Raw genomic sequence first — 19,563 nt, forward strand, 5'->3', positions numbered from 1 at the left:
TTTCTGCCTCAAATGTCGTCAGAAACACATTTCTTGTAATACTTTTTTAAATTTAAGTTAATATTTCATCCAGTTAGGTGCAGCACAGTGGGCGAACAAAGAAGGAGCACAAATCTCAGTTATCTGTGGTCACTGTCAGTGTTGGGAAGCTGTCTGATATTTTACATACAAAAACACCTCTCTCTGGACACGTTCCACGAGTTTTTTCCACACTGCTCCATTGTCCTTGCTCTTTGGGGATTCTTAGATTTCTTTCTCTAATATTATGAGGTCTTTACCTTGCAATATCAAGTGCCTTTAGATGACTATTTCTGTAATGTAGAAATGTAACATAAATCAAGTTTAGTTAAAATAAACTGAATTTATAGAGCACCCCACATAACTTTTGTCTCGATGATATGAACGATGAAAAAGAATCTCACAAAAATATTATGATAAGCAACTTTTAATAGACATGGAAATATTAAATGACAAAACTAACTAAAATATTAGACAAAAAAAAGATTTTTTATAAAAAAGCACAGTATAAATGGATAAAATAAATATTAATTTCATTAATTTGTTTAGACTGGCTGTTGATAGAAAAAAGACTAATACACTAAAACTTGACCAGTGATGGTAACTGTTCTTACCAATATGCTGATAAAATATTATTTACAAAGTGCATTAGTTGTACTGCATCTTGGTGAAAAGTAACTGAAATAGCCCTGGCTTGCATATTAATGAAGACCCACATTTGAAATCAGTTTGTGACTTGAGAGCATCATTTTGATTATCATACAAAAGTATCATGTTTCAAAAGAATATATGAAGTTTTACATACTGAAACGATGGCATTTGTATATATTGGTGGCTTTTATACAGATTTGTTAGAAAAAGGAGATGAAGTGAGTCATTTAGGTTAACCTACAGACAGCATATATCTTCTAAATGTCTTTCTTGCCTATTTCACATGTGGTCATGAACATGTCATCATGTGGAAGGAAAATGAAAAACAGCTGCCAGGAAAAAATGTCCATCACTAGCTTCAGCTGTTTAACAGGTTTGATTTGCGAACAATGTCTAGTAAATACAGAGCCAGCCGCAAAGCACAGATCCAAACACCAGCAGGACCAGCTGTGGAAGCCTCTCTGTCCCACTGGCTGCTAACTGTACTTGCTTGCTGTTAAAACCTGAGCGGGCGGCCTGTGTGCTTCCCCCACTGCAAAGTACCATGGGAGCCTGAAAGGAAGTGGGTCGCCTCAGCGGTCGGTCAGGACTGGACCCGTCAGTTGGCCTCTCGCCGATAAACAGCAGTGGGTGTTTCCTGTGATCCAGCTCTATCTTGAAGAGCTCGTACTCTTTATGGGGCAGCTTGATACCCAACACGGTGCATCCGTCTGTGGGGGTCAAGTCCTGCTCTACTCCGACCTCCCATCCTCTAGCATGACCACACTTCCCTGGCTTTGTACTGTTTAGCAATTTGGCTGTGGGCTCCCCCATGGCTGTGGCTCTGACCTGGGTTACCTTGAAGACAAACTCAGAGGCTCCTGAGATTTTGGGGGAGGGGTTTCCCTGAGCATAGTGACCTGAGGCTCTCAGGGTGAAAGTGGGCTGAGAGCAGGCAGAGTCAGAATAGTGCTGGTAGATGCCCTCCCAGGCGTGCTGGTGGGGATTAAAGGTGAAGTCTCGGGTAAGAAAGAGGACATTGGGACGGGTTTCACAGCGCTGGCTAACCCATCGGCCTCCAAGAGACAGATAGGTTGCAGGGCTGCGGGGCAACACAGGGGGGCGCTGGTCTGAGGAGCGGTACACCAGAGCACATACAGGGCAGGGGTGAATGTGATGCTGCAAGAAAAAAGAATGTTAGATGTTGACCCCAAGCATTTTTTTAATAGATGCTGTCCGTTTCTCGTTTTAGAATTACTGGCTTTGATATTTAATCCTCTTTAATTAGGCTTGAAGTTATGCTTCATGAAGGATGGGGCAAGTTTGAGTGACAAATGGTGAAAGGGTGCTGGTTTAAAATGCAAATGTGTCTCCCTCCCTGCTTTCCTAATATGCTACTGAATAAAGCTGAAAAGCTCTGAAAAACAATTAAACAGCAACAACGAAAATGTAGGTGCTGTTATAGGCATTAGCCAACCTCTGTGTTGTCGGTGGAACATTTTCATTTCAGCTACCTGCCAAATATCGTGGCTTCCTTTGTGGTTCGAACACCCCATCCAACACTGAGAGCCGCAATGCTTTGCAGGCATGAAAACAATCTGTTTTACATTTTTTCTCAGTAAATGACTGATAAATTTTCTGTTGATTGACTAATGGTCTCACTGACTAATCTTTTCCCCTAGAGAGCTTTGCTTCAAGACTAAATTGAGCAGATTTTCCAGACTAAAAAATTTTTTTTGGCCTGGAAGAAACTATTTTTTATAAATGTATAATATGGTCTAAACCCAAACTGCCTAGATGTTTGGAAAAAAAACAACAGTTTGTCAGCTTGTAATGTGTTGACCTATCTTAATTAACAGGCTGCGTCAGATTTTTTTGAATTATTATTTGGAAAAGGATTTTATCCTTTAATTATAAAGCCGAGTAGAATAACGGATAAATCAGAAACACTAATTGATCATATTTTCATTAATAGCTTGGAGAGTAATATTATGAGTGGCCTCATCATAAACGATATAAGTGATCATTTACCAGTCTTTTTTACTTTTGATTTAAATATGAAAAGAAAGGAAGAAGTTGGTTTCGTGAGTCATAGAAGGTTAAGAAACAACGAGGCAATTAACAAGTTTAGACAAGATCTCATGGAAGTGGACTGGAAGGAAGTTTATGTTAATGAGGTCAACGTTGCATATGGAGTATTTTTAAACACTTACTTGGCCTTCTATGATAAATATTGTCTATTGGTATCATTTAAGTATAAGAAAAAGAATAAGAATTTGAAACCTTGGATAACTAAGGGTCTTGCTTATAAAAATAAGTTGGTATTAATATTGAGGAAAGCCAAGAAAGACTATTATATGAAACTTTTTCAGGAAAACAAGAATAATATTAAGTGCATTTGGAATATTTTTAAAGAAGTATTGGGTAACAAGAACACACCCTCAGATCGGCCTATTTATTTCATTAAGAATAATCAAGTTGTCGATGACTGAACAAATTCAATTCTTTTTTTGTAAATGTTGGACCTACTTTAACAAATTTAATTAGAAAAAATGACGACCCAGAATATGAGGAAGTCTGGAAAGGAGAAAGTAGAGTGGTTAATTCTATATTCTTAGCTGATATTACCATAAAAGAAAATAGCAATTGTAGAAAACTTTAAAAATAAAAAATCTTTTTTACCTCCAGAACAGCAGTGGGAAACTACGTTATCATTTGTTCCTCATCACAGAGGAACCATTTTGAAACTCTATGATGCTATTCTGTCTTTTAGTAACCACTCTAATGTTAAGCTTAAGTGTACATGGGAAGGAGAACTGGGAATTCGTATACATGAGGAGTCTTGGGAACAGGCTATAGCGAGGGTACGATCTTCCACCTCCTGTGCTCGTCTTGGACTTATTCAATTTAAGGTCATACACAGGGTGCATTTCTCTAAGTCTAGACTTTCTGAATTGTATCCAGAAGTGGAAAATAAATGTGATAAATGCCATGGTTCTCCTTGTCACCTTAGCCACATGTTTTTTCTGTGTCCTGAGCTACAAGTGAGTTTCTGGACAGGGTATTTTGCTATTATGTCAACTGTTCTTGGGGTAACTCTTCATCCTTGTCCTCTGATTGCTGTATTTGGGATTCCTGTTCGCTCACTTACACTTGATTCCACACAAAAGGATATTATAGCCTTCGCATCCCTATTAGCGAGACGTCTAATATTGTTGCATTGGAAGTCTGTTAAGTATCCTACTATTTCCCGGTGGCTTAAAGATGTCATGTTTTTTTTAAAACTTGAAAAAACTAAATATACGTTGCCAAATTTTCTCACAAGTGGCAACCCTTTATCTCTTATTTTGCTAGTCTAGAGGTATTGCCTGACTAAATCTACTTTTGTTACTGTTATATTCCTCTAATATGTTTGATGGTTGTGTTGATCTGTGTTGGAGGGGGGGTGGGGGTTATATGTTTGTATATATATATATATATATGTTTATTTACTTAGGAAAATGAAGAAAGGTTGATTGTATTTCGGTAACTGCAAGTACTGTTGTTTTCTTTTTTCAATAAAAATATTTTCAAAGAAATAAAAAAAATAAAAAATCTACTGACTGTGATGGTATAGACATGGTTATAATTAAAAAGACTTTAGACTGTATAAGTATTAGAGTATAGTATAGTATAGTATAAGAGATATTTTTAATCTCTTGTTACAATCAGGAGTATTTCCTGATCGAATGAAAGTGGCAAAAGTGATACCCTTATATAAATCAAGAGATAAGCATAGTTTTAACACAGTTTTCAAAAGTGCTTGAAAAACTTTTTGCACAAAGACTTGATAGTTTTATTGAAAAAAATCAACTAATAAATGAAAATCAATTTGGATTTCTTAAAAATAGATCAACGGCATTAGCATTGTTGACTTTCATTGACGATATTTCATCTGCAACCCATAATAATAAATACACAGTTGGGGTATTCGTTAATTTAAAAAAAAGCTTTTGACACGTTACAACATTCTTTTTTGATTTCTTAATTGTATAATTATGGTGTGAGAGGAGTGGCATTGAATTGGTTAACGAGTTATTTAGAAAATAGGTCGCAATATGTACATTATCTCGGCAATACCTCTGAAAGATTAAAGATTGTATGTGGCGTTCCTCAAGGTTCTATTTTGGGACCTAAACTTTTTAATTTATATATTAATGATATCTGTGACATATCAAAAAGGTTAAATTTTATTTTATTTGCAGATGACACAAATTTTTATTGCTCTGGAGAGAATTTGAAAGATTTGGTTGAAATTGTGATTTCTGAGATGTTAAGATTTAAAAAATGGTTTGATGTAAATAAATTATATTTGAATCTGACAAAAACGAAATTCATGATATTTGGCAATCGTGTAAAGGAGGAAGAAGTCATTATGTCCATTAATGGAGAATTGATTGAAAGAGTTACTGATTTTCGCTTTTTGGGTGTAATAGTACATGAAAATTTGACGTGGAAATCACATATTGAATATATTAGAAAGAAGATGGTTAAAAACATTTATATTTTGGGAAATGTAAGAGATTTATTAGACTACAAAACAATGCGCATTTTATATTTTTCATTGTTTTTCTCGTACTTTAGTTACTGTGTTGAAGTTTGGGGGAATACATATGAGAATACTATAAAACCTCTAAACTTATTACAGAAGAAAGTGGTACAAATGATTCATAATGTTAAATATAGAGAACATACAAATAAATTATTTATAAAATCAAAATTATTAAAATTAGGAGATTTAGTGAAACTACGGACACTATTAATTATCTTTAAGGCTAAAAATAATTTTGCCTTTTAAGTTACAAAGAGTATTTTTTTAATGTGTTCGGGGGCAGAAGACAGCAGAAGGAAATTTTATTTTAAGCATCAGCTAGCTAGGACTACACAAAGATTAATGAGTCCAACGGTTAGGGGTATACGACTGTGGAACTCTCTTCATTATAATTTAAAGAATTGTATAAATTTTCATTGTTTTAAAAAGTGTTACATATCTAAAACGATAACTCAATATGAAGAATGTGAATGAAATTGGAGTTAATTGACAAAGGATCCATTATTTTTTTTTGCCTCATTTATTTTATTTACTTATCGTTTCTCCTTGTTACTATGTGGAGTGGTATGTTCTGATTGTAAATTTGTTGTTTGGTTTGATTTAGGACCGGAGATAAATGTTAATGTTAGTTTGTTCCTTAATTTTTGGTGCCCACTTGCAATATAAGTTGGATTGTAGATAGGGGGCAGGGTTTAATAAGAATATTTTCTTCTTCCTGCTCCTTTTCACACATGGTTGCAGTGCTTTACTGATAGAAAGTGTGGTTGGTTTGTCTGAAAGAACTAACTGTGGAAACTGTTGTACCAAGTGTGAAATAAATAAATAAATGAAATGAAATGAACAGAAACTGCTTTCAGTGCTTATTAATAAAAAATCACCCTACTGTCTTACCATGGCATTCTGCAGTGGTTGCTGGTACCCAGTAGGTTTGTACTGAGTTCTTTGTGTCCAGTCAGTGTGGATATCCCCCAAGAACAGCTCCTGGACCTTCCTTCCATGGCTGTGGTATTGCGTTTCTACTCGTACTAAACCCATCTCCATCATGGAGAAACCCAGTGCTTCCAGACATCCCCTCCCTGCCCGGGTGTTGTATAGCTCGTAGAGCTTCCCTGGCACCACTCGACCCAGGCTGAGACCTACGCATGTTGAAGGGAGCCTGGAGGCCAACCTCTGTTTGGCTGCAAGGCTATGAACCACAATGGCCACTTTGCTGAGGTGATGCTCAGCTTCAGTAGCCCCACGGGTGATCCAAGAGGCCTGGCGCAGACGGATCTTTCCCCTGACTATCAGGGAGTAGCTAGGATCCTCGCAGCTGCTGTCGGTATAGTAGTGCTGCAGGGCCTGGAAGTGACGGTTGGGATGGAAAGTGTAGGAGCGGGTAAGAAACTCTGGACCAGGACGAACTTCGCATCTAAATGCAGAAGGAGAAAAATTATATAGGCAATTGTTTTTATGGATAGCTTTCAAGTTCTTAAGTATGACAGAGATGACTCTGAAGTATTGAATTATTTGGGACAGGTCTCGATTTGGCTTTTGTTTTTAAGATGGAGGGTCATTATCATTGCTCTATATGAATTTGTACCTTATTGATACCCAAGTACCATCCAGTTGTGGTGGTATATCTGCTGTGATTCTCACTCTGTCCTGTATGTTGTGGTACTGACAGTGGGGCTCCCACTGGAGGCTCTCACTGAAGTTGGAGGAGGATGCAAATGGACCTGTTGGCACCTCCCAAAGTTTTGTCCCTGTTCCTACCACCAACAGAGCTGGAAAGAAAAATCAAAACGGTGTGTCAGTTATCCCATCTGATCAACACAAATGCTTCGCTCCATGGCATGGGAAGACTCTCAGCCTCCGTCATTAGAAAATAAATGGAAATGCTAAGAGCCTATTGGTTATATTCACATTTCAAACAAGCTAGATTCACTGCAGTTCAGTCCAAACTCTTTTGGGATTGTACTTTTGTTGAATTTTCTATGTAATGAGGAGAAAGACTGCTATTTATCCATACATGGCTGTAAAACAGGACCTTTGTATCAGTGCTAAAATTTTGGCTTGTCACTTCAATCAGCCTGCAGCTGCAACATACAGGCTTTTAGTTTGCTTTGAGACAGGAGGTGTGAGTGGAAGTGTTTGTGTGGGAGTGTGTAGTCTTTGTACTGTATATATAGTTATATTTTGTTTTTCTCAAAAAATTGCAATAATGCAAACGGGTGGGTCAGCAACAGCAGCAGGCCAACTGAGCCAAACACATCTGCTGATAATATGATTTTAAGAAAAACACTCGTGATGATTAATGTTCTTGTTCTTGAGTTTTCCCAAACACTGACAGCTAATCCAAATGAACGCCTTATTCACTCTATAGCGTTTTATTGATCTGACATTTGCACATCTGCAGTGTGTCTGCCATTAATCTTAACTGCAATTTCACCTCAATGCGTGTGTTGCCAACAAGGTCGAGTGCTCTGGTGTGGTTTCCAACCAGACCAAAGCGATAGGATTTTCTGATTGCACCCTCATGGTTGCAACATGAGGAAGCCCTCTGGGGTCTGTCTGGGCAATGTGCGTACTTTTGCGTGTGTCAGAGTTATGGCTTCAGCTTTAAATCCCCCCAAAAGAAATGTCAAAAAGCAAAGCTGCATGTGTTCTCGCAGATGCCTCCATCTTCTGTTGCATTCATTTTCATTTGTTGACTTGAAATATCCTCATTAGGCTTTTACCATTTCATGTAACCTGTTACACAATGAACTTGTGAAAGTGTGTTGGTAGGGGAATATTGTCACATGTGGACAGAATGACTGTGTTTTTGCTTAGAGTGTGGTATCAGCCTTCTATCTAATGCTGTCATTTTCTGGGCACATTCCTCAGAGATTTTGGTTCATATTGACATGATAGCATCGCACAGTTGCCACAGACATGTCAGCTGGTCATCCATAATGTCAATCGCCTCTTCCACCACATCCCAAAGGAGCTCTATTGGCTTGAGACTCTGCACTGTGATGTTCAGCAAACCAGTTTGTGATGGCCTTAACTTTGTGACACTGTGTGTGTGATTTCTGCGGGAAGTAGCCATTAGACTGGTGTGCTCTGGTCATGAAGGGACAGATATGGTCTGTAACAATGCTCAGGTAGGCTCAGGTAGGCCCAAGGTGTGAGGAGAAAACAGTCCCCGCGCCATGACACCAGTACCACCAGTTTATAATGCTAATATAAAGCAGGAAAGATCCATTGTTTCATGTTATATGCCAAGATCAGATCCTGCCTTCCAAATGTCCCAGCGGAAGTCAAAACTCATCACACCAGGCAGCATTTTTCCAGTCTTCAATTTGAGTGAGCCTGTGTGAATTGCAGCTCCAATTTTCTGTTCTTAGCTGACTGGTGTAGCCCACCTGCTTCAGAGTTTGACATGTTGTATGTTCAGAGATGCTTCTCTGTAAAACTTGGTTGTAGCCTGTAGTTATTTGAGTTACTTTTGACTTTCTGTCTGCATGGAGGAGTCTGGCCATTCTGCTTTGACCTTTGACTCCAACAAGATATTTTCGCACAGAGAACCTCCGCTCACTGGATATTTTCTCTTTTTTGGATCATTCTCTGTGAACGTTAGAGATAGCTCCAACTATTCAAAATCACTTTTCATTCTGTTGCTCAGTTCTAACTTCAACAGGATGTCCAGATCATGTCTGCATGCCAAAATGTCTTGAGTTGCTGCCATGTGATTAACTGTTTAGATATTTGTGTTAACGAGCTGCTGTTCCTGATGAAGCGGCCAATGAGTGTATATGACTGCTAACTAGTGGCGCATTCTAGAATATGTTAGAAATTTTGATTTACCAGTCAGGAATTTTTTGTGAGACACCCCCTCAAGTTGGAAATGGCAATATTAGTGGGAACAGATCAACATACCCTGATTTAGCTATCCAAGATGGCAGCACTGAATGTAAACAGTAAAACTGTAAAACTGCTACATGCAGATCAGGCTCTATCCACGAAAGTGCTTTTTAAGTGCTACAGTCTTTTGCTGAAAACATTAGAAATTGTTGCACTTTTGCTTTAAGTTTCTTTTTAAGTATTCCGCCTAGTTTTTCCTCCCTTTCCTTTTTACTTGCTCTATTATTCCTTTTACTCCCATAACTGTCACATTCTCCCTTTACTACTTTTAGTAAGCTTACACCACATTTTTCAGGGAGAAGATCACCTGTCGAGGCTACAGTTGAGTTTGGAGTAAGTTGTGCAAATTTCGGCTAGAAGGACCCACAGACCACTCGGTTTTCCCATGGCTCAGCAAATGAAGCTCAAGGACTTTTGAACGGAAAGTGTGTGATGTTGATTTTCCTTTAAAAGGCTCCAAGATGGAGGCTGACGGATCTGCATTTATTAACCTTGTTAGTGTCAAACGGAGGATATTTTTTGTTCCCTTTGCTCTTGGAATGCTTCCCACACACACTGACCACAGCCGCAGACATGTGTGCTGCTCAGTCGTTTCCCAACGTCCTTCCAGCTGATGCTCACACACATAAACAAACACACAACCGTAAAGTCTGACCTGTACATCCATCGACCACAAAGCCAGACTCAAACTCAGAGCAAATTTTTCCTCCTTTCAGCAGTCTGTTGATAAGATTAATTCTTCTTTTTGCTGTCACAGGCAATGAAACATGTTTGCAATTTCCCCTATGTGGTGATGTGTTTGTTTATGCTCCCTGTCACTGCAGCTGGTGAAGAAACCCGGTCAGTCAGTCCCAGCTGGGCTCCTTTGGGAGAACCCGGAGCAGAAATACTAATCAGGATTAATTAATTTCCACGGCTCCTTACAAGTCATCCAATTGGTCTGTTTTGTGTTATCTGTCCATGCAACATGTTGCCTAAGTGGTTACTCGCACAGAGCACAATGAATGGACACAGAGACAAGAGTCCCAGTCTGTGATGTGGAGTCATTTGGACTGGTATATTGGACTTTCTGTTCTTGCCAAAGCATTTCTATAGAGTGTTTCTTGAGGTCACTTGTCATTCAGTCCCTTTCCCTCTCTTGGATCTCCTTCCAGTTGGGCATATGGTTGCATTTACTAAAAGAGTGCTCATAAAAGCAGAGCTTAGTAAAACAAAATTGCTCATCGTGGGGTTTTAAGTATTCTTCTACAAAAGAGCCCTATTCCAACCACAAGTGAGGTGATGGTGTAATACATATGATAATATCCAATCCCAGTCTCCATTTGGAGGAGATGGGGGACTATTTTACTTGATTCACTTCCTACACAGGCAGTCACATTGCATTAGTTTTACCCTGCGATGGTTCCTACTGATTTATTTTTCCACAGCGGGCCCTAAAACTTCCCACTCATATGGCCTGTCACAGCATAGTGGTCAGTGCATCTTTTAAAACAGATTTCATTACATATACCAGTAAAACTTTATGTAAGACTGAGACTTGAAAGTTACATTTAAGCTTAAAGATGGATTTGATGCTTGTGGAAGTAGCTGAATTTATTAAATACTTTTTAAAAGGTAGAAATTATCTTTACAGAACGTGTAATAGCATTTAGATCAGAATATTTAATAATTGTATACTTCTTGGATGACATTAGACTGTTATTTTAGTGTTTCTTTTTCTAATCTCATTAAACAGTTAATTACTTTGAAATATAACTCCAGGTCCTCACCTTAACCCCCCAAATCAGCCTCTTCTCTTTCTTTAACCGCGACAAAAATCTTCTTTGTCACATTTTTTACAGAAATGCTGCAGGAACATTATAATTCCTAAAGCCAAAGTCTAGTTTCCTCAAAGACATCAGAATTTACAGTATTCAACAATATCCAGAAAGAATATGTTACTGACTACATACAATGTGGGTTTCATGCAGCCTTATGACTTGATAGAAAAATACTAATAAGCATTAAAGAGAAATCACTTATCAGAAAAGTAAGCTTACAGGTTTCTACATTCAGTGACTCACTGCTTCTGCATTTTTATTTACATTCACCCATTTTCTTCCGCTCATCTTATGGGAAGGCAGAAAGGCAGCATGCTGCACTTGTTAGCACTGTTGGCTCATAGGAAAAAGGTCCTGAGTTCAGCTCCACCATCTGACCCCTCTCTTTGCAGGGTGTTCTGGGTTCTGTCTGGGTAGTCTGGTTTCCTCCCACAGTCCAAAGAAATATAATTAGTGGGATTAGGTTAACTGATGATTCTAAATTGCCCATAGGTTTCAGTAGGTGTCTGTCTCTCTGTGCTAGTCCCTGCCTCTTGCCCTATAATGGCTGGGATAGCATCCAGAATCCTTATTGTGTTCATAATTATTTTAAAGCCAAGACCTGGAGAAAAGTTCTTCTGTAGGGGACTTTTGCTGCTCTATGCTAATTTCTTATATTAATCTTCACATTCTGGAGTGTCAAAACAAAACAACAGGTCGTTTTGTTTTATTATCCAATAGATGAATCCAACAATTGCCTTCAAAGCTGTTCCCTTATTGAGAAGAATGTGACAAATTCTGGAATGACAGGATTAAAGCCACCTTCCTACTCTACCCCTTGATGCACTCCGGCTCTTTTAATTGTCATCAAGCCTTACAAAACACTGCTGAATCCACAAGCAAAAATCATTCCTCTAAATCATGTAGATTTACAATTCTTCCACCAGAGGTCAGTGCCGCAGCCTGTGAGCTGCGTGTGGTCTGGACGGTCAGTCTGTCATCCCCACTAACACTGGCGTTCGCCTCATCTGACTGATGACCAGCCAAAGTAATCTACCTGTCTTTGAGCTCATATATTCCTTCAGTTCCCCCCTACACACGCACATACGTACACTTTCACAAAAAACACACTGCACACATTGATGCACAGTAGACTGCAGAAGGGATACCATTTATATGAGACCTCCAGGTTGCCCTCTGTTTGTTTGTTTGCATTTGTGATTACGGTCTGGCAGCGTTCGCTCTCCTCTCTCACGTCTCGTCCACAGAGCCACGTTAAAAATAAGGCTTTATGTACGTCTTTATTTGGAGCTACCCTGTAAAAACAAGAACCAGATCCTGGCACTTTTAATTCAGGGCTTGCGGGGAATCAAGTGCATGACGTTGAAGTTGACCGCACAGCTGGTCCATCACGGAGAGAGATGTCTGTGTCTTCTTCACAGCTACTTCTGAAAATATTTAACAGAGAATCACTAAAGCTGCCAAAATGGAGGCAGCCTAGGTGAGGGAAAAATATCCAAATAATGTGTTGACATGAAGGCAGTGTTGGACCAATCCCCCTAGTATTTTAAATAAATGTTCCAACTTCTTCTTCTTCTTTTTTTTAAACTACATCCTTACCCTCTTTTTGTGCTCTGATCGCTCTTTGTGCTGTGGATCAAACTCCCTAAAGTGTCCCTGAAGTGCCTGTGCCCTCCTGGCCCTCCTTCCTCTCCGCCTGATTACTTTTCTCTCCCACTGATGAAAAAGCCATGATATTTACGCCTCATTTGTCCTGGATGGATTTCATATTTCTCCTTTCTTTCATCTGTCTTTGTTTATTTTCTTCTCTTTCTCCGTGGGTCTGTCAATGGTTTATGAAGTGAACGAAGTTCATGACAGTAAGGGGCGGAGTCTGGAGGGGTGAGGCGTCTTCGCGCTCCAGAATGACAAGATTAGTGAGGTGCATGTGTGCGCGTTCTCTCAAAAGCAACATTAAATGCTACAGAAGCTCATCATTCCACATATTTGGGTGACTGCTGCACATTATTCACAGTTCACAGCTACTTTTTCAGGCTTCCTGACTCACTCAGCTGCCATCCAGATTTTGGATAGGTGTTAATAGCCAATGATTCCTAAGCGTTTTGGCTTGCAGCACCTGATAATGAAGGGGTGTGTGCTGGCTGCACAATGTTTTGCAGGATATCCACATATAGTGCACAATGAGCAGCGAAGATTGATATTCCTGCTTTTGGTTTTATTTTTTCTCACGGCTCCTCTTCTAATCTAAATAATTGAATTAATCTAGACGATGCAACCACCTGCATAATAACTTTTTACTCTTAAAAGATCTACTATTTCAACAGATTTTCACTGTTCAGCAGAAACAATAATTTTATTTATCTTATCCAAAAAGGTAAGAGTACGCAAACATGGGGTGTAAATATTTCAATACAACAGGCCGCACAACAGTTGTTCTACTTTTTTCTTTTAAAAAAGTGCTCTTTTTTTTTTTTTTTTACTATTTACTATTTGTTTTAAACCATAAAGGATTTATTGTCTTCTGGTTCTACACCAGTGAATGACTATTGATACTCATATATCCCTGCATATAATGCTTTGAGGACTTTATTCAATACTCCGTTCTGCTGAATACAGATAGAAGATGTTGGTGCCCAGTGCCTGTTGCTAAAAACACAGAATACACATTAAACATCTTCTGCATTACCTGGACCTGCAGTTCTCATTTGGTAGAAGCTAACCCTTCAGCCAAACCTCCTGTTCCCTCGATGAGCTAACACATTTATTATAAAGCAGCCTAAGTTATCATTATCCCTTCAGCACATTTATGCTGTGTGATTCTGGGCTGTCTAAGAAAAAATTTAAAGGCGTGAGAGAGGACTCTCATGCAGGCTGACACAAACCTTGATTTGGCAACTAAAAATAATCTATGTTGACAATACTTCTGAAAGCATGCTGATGGTATGGTATGCTTTTCTAAACTTAGTCCTTTCTTTATTGATTTCGATTCTGACAGTTTTATTGACACATGTTAAGCTTGATCAACTTGGTACACAGTCAATGCCCTCATTGTTAAGGCACTAGCATTCAAAACTGTAATTACTGAATTTATAATTATAGTCTTTACGGCATAGATAATGTACTGCTGCCCTGCTCTGTCTCCGCACAACAGCATGCAAAGTAGATTTTTCTCAGCCAGGGCTGTTTTGCAGGAATATCCCTTTCCTTTCCTTCCACCCTTGTCACTAAAGTCAGACGAAGGTCAGGCTGATTTAGAGGTTTTCCTAAGAACATGAGGTCCAGTGTGTTATTCTAACCCTGGGTCCCCGTTTCTTCTTTTGGCTTTAACCCCAGCATCTCATCGCAGCCTTCCAGGCCAGGAGTATCCTTCTGTCCCCAGGGCAGCACAAGGACAACTACTGTTGTCTTTTCATCACAGTGTAAGCTGCTTAATCCAACGGCCTCGTTTATTTAGACAAGGGATCAACAGGGGTTTGCCCAATGGATGCTGCTGCCAGTTCCACTGTGGTTAGCAAACTCTGGCTCCTATTCACAAAGCAACAACTCACACACACACACACACACATAATGTCGTACTGCGTAAAACAGCTGTCTCCTCAAGCCAACACATCCACTTACTCTTCAACGATGTTTTTCAAAAGTCTCTGAAAGCCAGCAGCACATTGAAGCCCAACGCTGGATTTTGAGCTGTCTGACAACGAGGAGGATTCTTTGTCATACGAGCACCTTCATTCATTGTGGTCTTTTTTTTTTTGGTGGACAGCCAAGGTACTTAAGATTTAGATAGTGGACAGGGAAGTTGATGGTCCGTTGATGTTTTTGGAACTGAAATTTTAATTCTTTCATCTTAATTCAAAAGCCTGGCTTGAGATGGTTCTGGAGATCTGGTTGGTGGCTGTTTCATGTACTTGGAGAGAGGTGGAACATGCTACAGCCAAGATATAGCTTAAACAAAAATGATTAGGGGTTGGATCAGACATTTTATCATCCAGTTCAAGCTGGATGTGTGCTGAAGGAGTTTTTTAAATCCAGTTATACTTGGTCACCTTTCCTTTTACACGTTCAAAGGTGGAGAAAATCTCCCAACAAAGTGTGGGTAAATGACAAGTTTTTCAAAAGATTAACTTTTAGAACTGAGCTGTTACTTAGTAAAGGAAAGGAGCACAAATCTGAAATAATAAAACATCTGCCAAAAGTTATAAATACATAATCCAAACAAATTCCTCTTTAAAGCTACTCTAAGCGGCTTTCTGCACAGTTTGAACTGTCCTGTGTGGAGCTGACGACTCAACCTTGCCGGTCTCCCACTGACAAACTTGAGTGGGGAAGAAGCGAAAAGCTCAAAGATACCAGTCTACTACTGAAGCATTGAGCAGGAGATGGTTCTGAAGGGAGGGGAAAGTAAGGCTGGCACCAGACAGATGCCTCCTCCTGTCTGCCTCCAGCCACCCATCACCCTAACCAGCCCTGATGGCCAAAATGCTTTGCTTCCATGATCGAGGCCAAGCGGACAGATCATCAGCTCGGCACAGCAGCTTGAGGTAGGGTCAGTAATGGCTGTCTGCTGTTATTCTAACCATTAACATAATGGCAACATTAGTTCCAGGGCCACGCTTCTCTGCTCCTAGGGAGCCATTGTTTAAAGGCACCAGTTGAGCCCCTTTTTGAAGACTCCTCCAGTGGCCACAAACGCTTTGAAGACGCTCACAGGGGGAGATGGGGAACACAGACGGGCTATTCATAAGTCTAACATCAGCATAATTTGTGTTTAATTTTTCAAAGTGGTGATCCACATGTTGAGCTTTCATTTGAATTGTGACAAATAGCATAATGACTTCCTTATAATTATGAAGATGTCAGCTTTAATCTCTCTTTTTTTTGTCTGACCATGTGTTCTCCAATCTAAAGTTCTAGCTCTAGTTCTTACAAGAGTAAGCATTTACTGTCTCTTATTCTTTTCCTAGTGAAACATTTGATTACAAGGGGGTATCTGTAGCTCCGGATTACCTGCTGAAGTGTAAAATGTAAATTTTACATGACTCGTGGTGTTTGTGAGTTTAAGCCTATTGTAAAATAACATTTCTCTTAAACATTTTTCAAGAATCAAAATCTACACCAATTAACTACGCCGAAGTCAGTGCTTGAACTCACCTTGCCACAGAAACCAGACACCCCTCAACAGGTGACTGAATCGTCCGCTTGACATGTTTCCTGCTCCCGTGCCCTTCATTCACACACTGTGTTCAGAATATAAACTGTGATCCGTGGGAAATCCAAAACACAGAGATGGCTCCTGTCAACAAGAAACAATCATGCAGGATACCAACATGACAAGAGCTCATGAATGAAGTTCCCAGTAATCCCACAGACAAAACTCTAATTTCCACTTCAGCCAAAAAGGTGTTTTTTGTTTAAAAAAACAAACAAACAAGTAAAAAAAACTCTTCTTTTCTTTTAGCTCCAATTCTTGGCTTCCATGGTCTGATAAAAAAGGTCCTCTGTTGAGGTCATCCGTTCATGAAACTTCTGCACACTGGTGGTTTCCTTGAGCTGACGCGGGGTGAGAATAAACTCTCTCTCAATCGTACACCGTTGTCTCACTCCAGTGCAGCACTGTGAATCTGTTCCACTCAAAGCATGTGCAGTGAGGGTGTGTGTGTGTGTGAGCAGGAGGATTGTATGTGTGTGCACTCCTGTCTGGCTCTTATAGTTTTGAGCTGAGAGGAGGGAGTAAAGAGAGAGAGAGAGAGGGATGGAAGAAGGGAGGGCAGATATAGGGAAAGTTTCAGCGTGTGTGTGTGTGTTTGTGTGTGTGGAGGAGGGGGATTGAGCTTCAAGCTTCCTTGAGCGAAGACTCTGAGAAGCTTTCAGAGCAAGGTGCAAAAGGGCAGGGATGAAAAGAAGTTACTGCTACGGTCACAATCCCACAGCACGACTCGGTTAAACAACAACATAAAAAATGAATGTATAGGTTCAGGCAAGGAACTGCAATCTCAGTATGTGACATTAGGGAGAAAAAAAAGTCAGTTTGTGTGGGTCAGTACTGTCACCTGCTAGTATTTATTCCTTAACAGCTGTGGTGAAGCTGAGACTGAGGTATACCTAGTACACATTTTTTGATTCGGTCTAGATTAATCTCTGCTTTATGCCTTGTTAGCAGTGAAGAGCAAAGCATTACTGCGCCTCTCCATTTATAACTCCAACCAAACTTGAGCCACTTCCCCAAAAATCTTCCTAAAATTTTGGTCTAAATTTAAAAAAGAAAAAAATATGTGTGTGAACAATGATTGGAGGGACAGCGTGAGTTTGCATTGGAATTAATATAAAAAAAGATGTGTGTAAATAGCTCAGTTACTACTCCAAAGACTTTACTGTAGACAGTTTTTATTGGATTTAAGTTCTCCCAAAGAAATAGTCCCAATGAAAACTGTTGACAGTGAGGTTTGTGGCATATTGGGAGTAATGGAAACACAATTTCTGGGAAGAGATGCTGCTGCTGCTGAATGTTTTAGCATAAATTTGTTAATGCTGTGTTTGTGATACAAACTCACAAAGTTTTTAACATAAAATCAAAACAATCTACTGGTCAAACTCCCGTGGGTGCATTTCTTTCAGTTTGGGTGCACTGACCCTTTAAGCTGAGGGAAAAAAAATAGCACAAATACATTTCAGCAGCAGCTGCGCACACACACGCGGTTTGCACAAACCTGCAGCACACATCATTAAAAAAGGCACATGCATAGACAGACGCTCCAGTCACACTGATTCAGAGGCTCTGCGTATACATGTGGTCTGATGGAGATGTTGACAGTGTTGACCACTGCAGAGGTAAAGAAAGGTTTCAAAGTGCCTGCCAAGTGAGAGTTGGCAACATATCTGCGATGGGTGGGCTGACCGGAGCCCTGGCACGCAGACAGGGCAGCATACACTCCCGACCTACCATTACACACATATGCAGTCAACGGCCAATGCAATTGGGTGAAGCAATTTTACCACCGGTGTAGTGTTTTATATGGCAGATTTGTAATGCATCATCCTGCTTATATTAAGTTTTCTGTGCCAATTGTCAGGCGGCCTAAGCATTTTCTTCCTGAGCCATCGTCTTCAAAGCAACAGCGCACAGTTTCTCACAGTCTTTACACCACATTCTCAAGGTCACGGAGGACTAAACGGGTATTAAAGGATATTTATATGTGTGCTTGTGTGTGTGTGTTTTCTTCTTCTTCTTTTTTTTTAATTTGAGGGGGAATTGTTGCCTTTGTACCTTTAATAACAACTTCGTGGTCCCTAAGTTAATTGCTGAGATTGGAAAACATCTCCAAAAGGGAGAAATGTGAGCAGCCAGACAACATGAGAAGTTTTAAAATGCACAACCAAGTTAGTCAAACATATCATAACACAGAAAAAAAACGTAAAATTCAAACTTTCACACACAGTGTTGAAATAAAATGAGGATTTTGTAAAACAAAAACAAAGTTACTTTCAAGCAATACCAATTTGTTATGTTGCGGTATAAAAAAAGATTTGACGCACCAGATTTAGACATCACAGTCTGAAAATTAGAAGAATAGAATAAATAGCTACTCTGAGAAATTTAGGAAGTAGGGAATACTTCCATTAGCAGCAGCTTTAATGCTTTTAAATAGAAAAACATTAAAATAATACCAAATTTCACATAATCAATATTAATTAGTTTTGGTGCTGCAAGATTGGTGAAGTGAGAGCTCATTGTCCTTGGTCTCCATCTGCTAAACTGACACACTAAAGTGGGTCTTGGTGTGTCCTTGTTGTCCTTGTGCCAGCATGGGTTCTCTCCAGGTACCCTGGATGTTCCCATTTCATGTATGTTTCCATTCTGGATGTTAGCTTAACTGGCAATTCTAAAGGTGTGAATGTCTCCCCGTGTTAGCCCTGCAATAGATTGTTCACCTGCCCAGACTGTAAAGCCTCTCTACCTTATGACAGCACCAGGGACAGGCTCAGCCTCCCACATCCATGTATTTGATTAGTGAAAGTGGATGGTAAATGGTAAATGGCCTGTATTTGTATAGCGCTTTTCTAGTCCCTAAGGACCCCAAAGCACTTTACATATCCAGTCATCCACCCATTCACACACACATTCACACACTGGTGATGACAAGCTACATTGTAGCCACAGCCACCCTGGGGCGCACTGACAGAGGCGAGGCTGCCGGACACTGGCGCCACCGGGCCCTCTGACCACCATCAGTAGGCAACAAGGACACAACAACCGAGACTGTCCAAGCCGGGGCTCGAACCAGCAACCTTCCGATTACAAGACAAACTCCCAACTCTTGAGCTACGATCGCCCCTGATAATTGGATAATATGGATGATAATTGAACCCTCACCTGCTGTGTTTAGTGGATGAAGACATTTTCAAGAAGAACAGACATGTTGTGGAAGAGATCCAGAGATAAATAATATCTAATCATTCAATGTAGAGTATTGTGTAAAGATATAGTGAGTGAAAAAAGTGAGAGAAGAAGAAAAATGCATCATGGGAATTCCACAGCAGCATAGACCTATTACAAAGTAACTATAGGAGGATCCAGGGTCACCTAATCCAGCCCTAACTTTATGTTTTATCAAAAAA

General features: G+C 39.8%; 1 protein-coding gene across 1 annotated transcript; it reads right to left on the reverse strand.

Moving 5' to 3' along the window:
• Positions 1-427: 427 nt before the first annotated feature.
• On the reverse strand, positions 428-16,673 carry apcdd1l (adenomatosis polyposis coli down-regulated 1-like). The gene is made up of 4 exons (XM_005943244.3): positions 16,099-16,673; positions 6,822-7,005; positions 6,131-6,650; positions 428-1,827 (listed from the first exon to the last, which is right to left on the reverse strand). The coding sequence occupies exons 1-4, from the start codon at positions 16,175-16,177 to the stop codon at positions 1,063-1,065; spliced, it is 1,548 nt and encodes a 515-aa protein (XP_005943306.1). The 5' UTR covers positions 16,178-16,673; the 3' UTR covers positions 428-1,062.
• Positions 16,674-19,563: the final 2,890 nt, after the last annotated feature.

The sequence above is a fragment of the Haplochromis burtoni genome, unplaced genomic scaffold (genome assembly GCF_018398535.1).
Source record: "Haplochromis burtoni strain Fernald_Lab_line unplaced genomic scaffold, NCSU_Asbu1 Contig_357, whole genome shotgun sequence".
NCBI lineage: Eukaryota > Metazoa > Chordata > Actinopteri > Cichliformes > Cichlidae > Haplochromis > Haplochromis burtoni.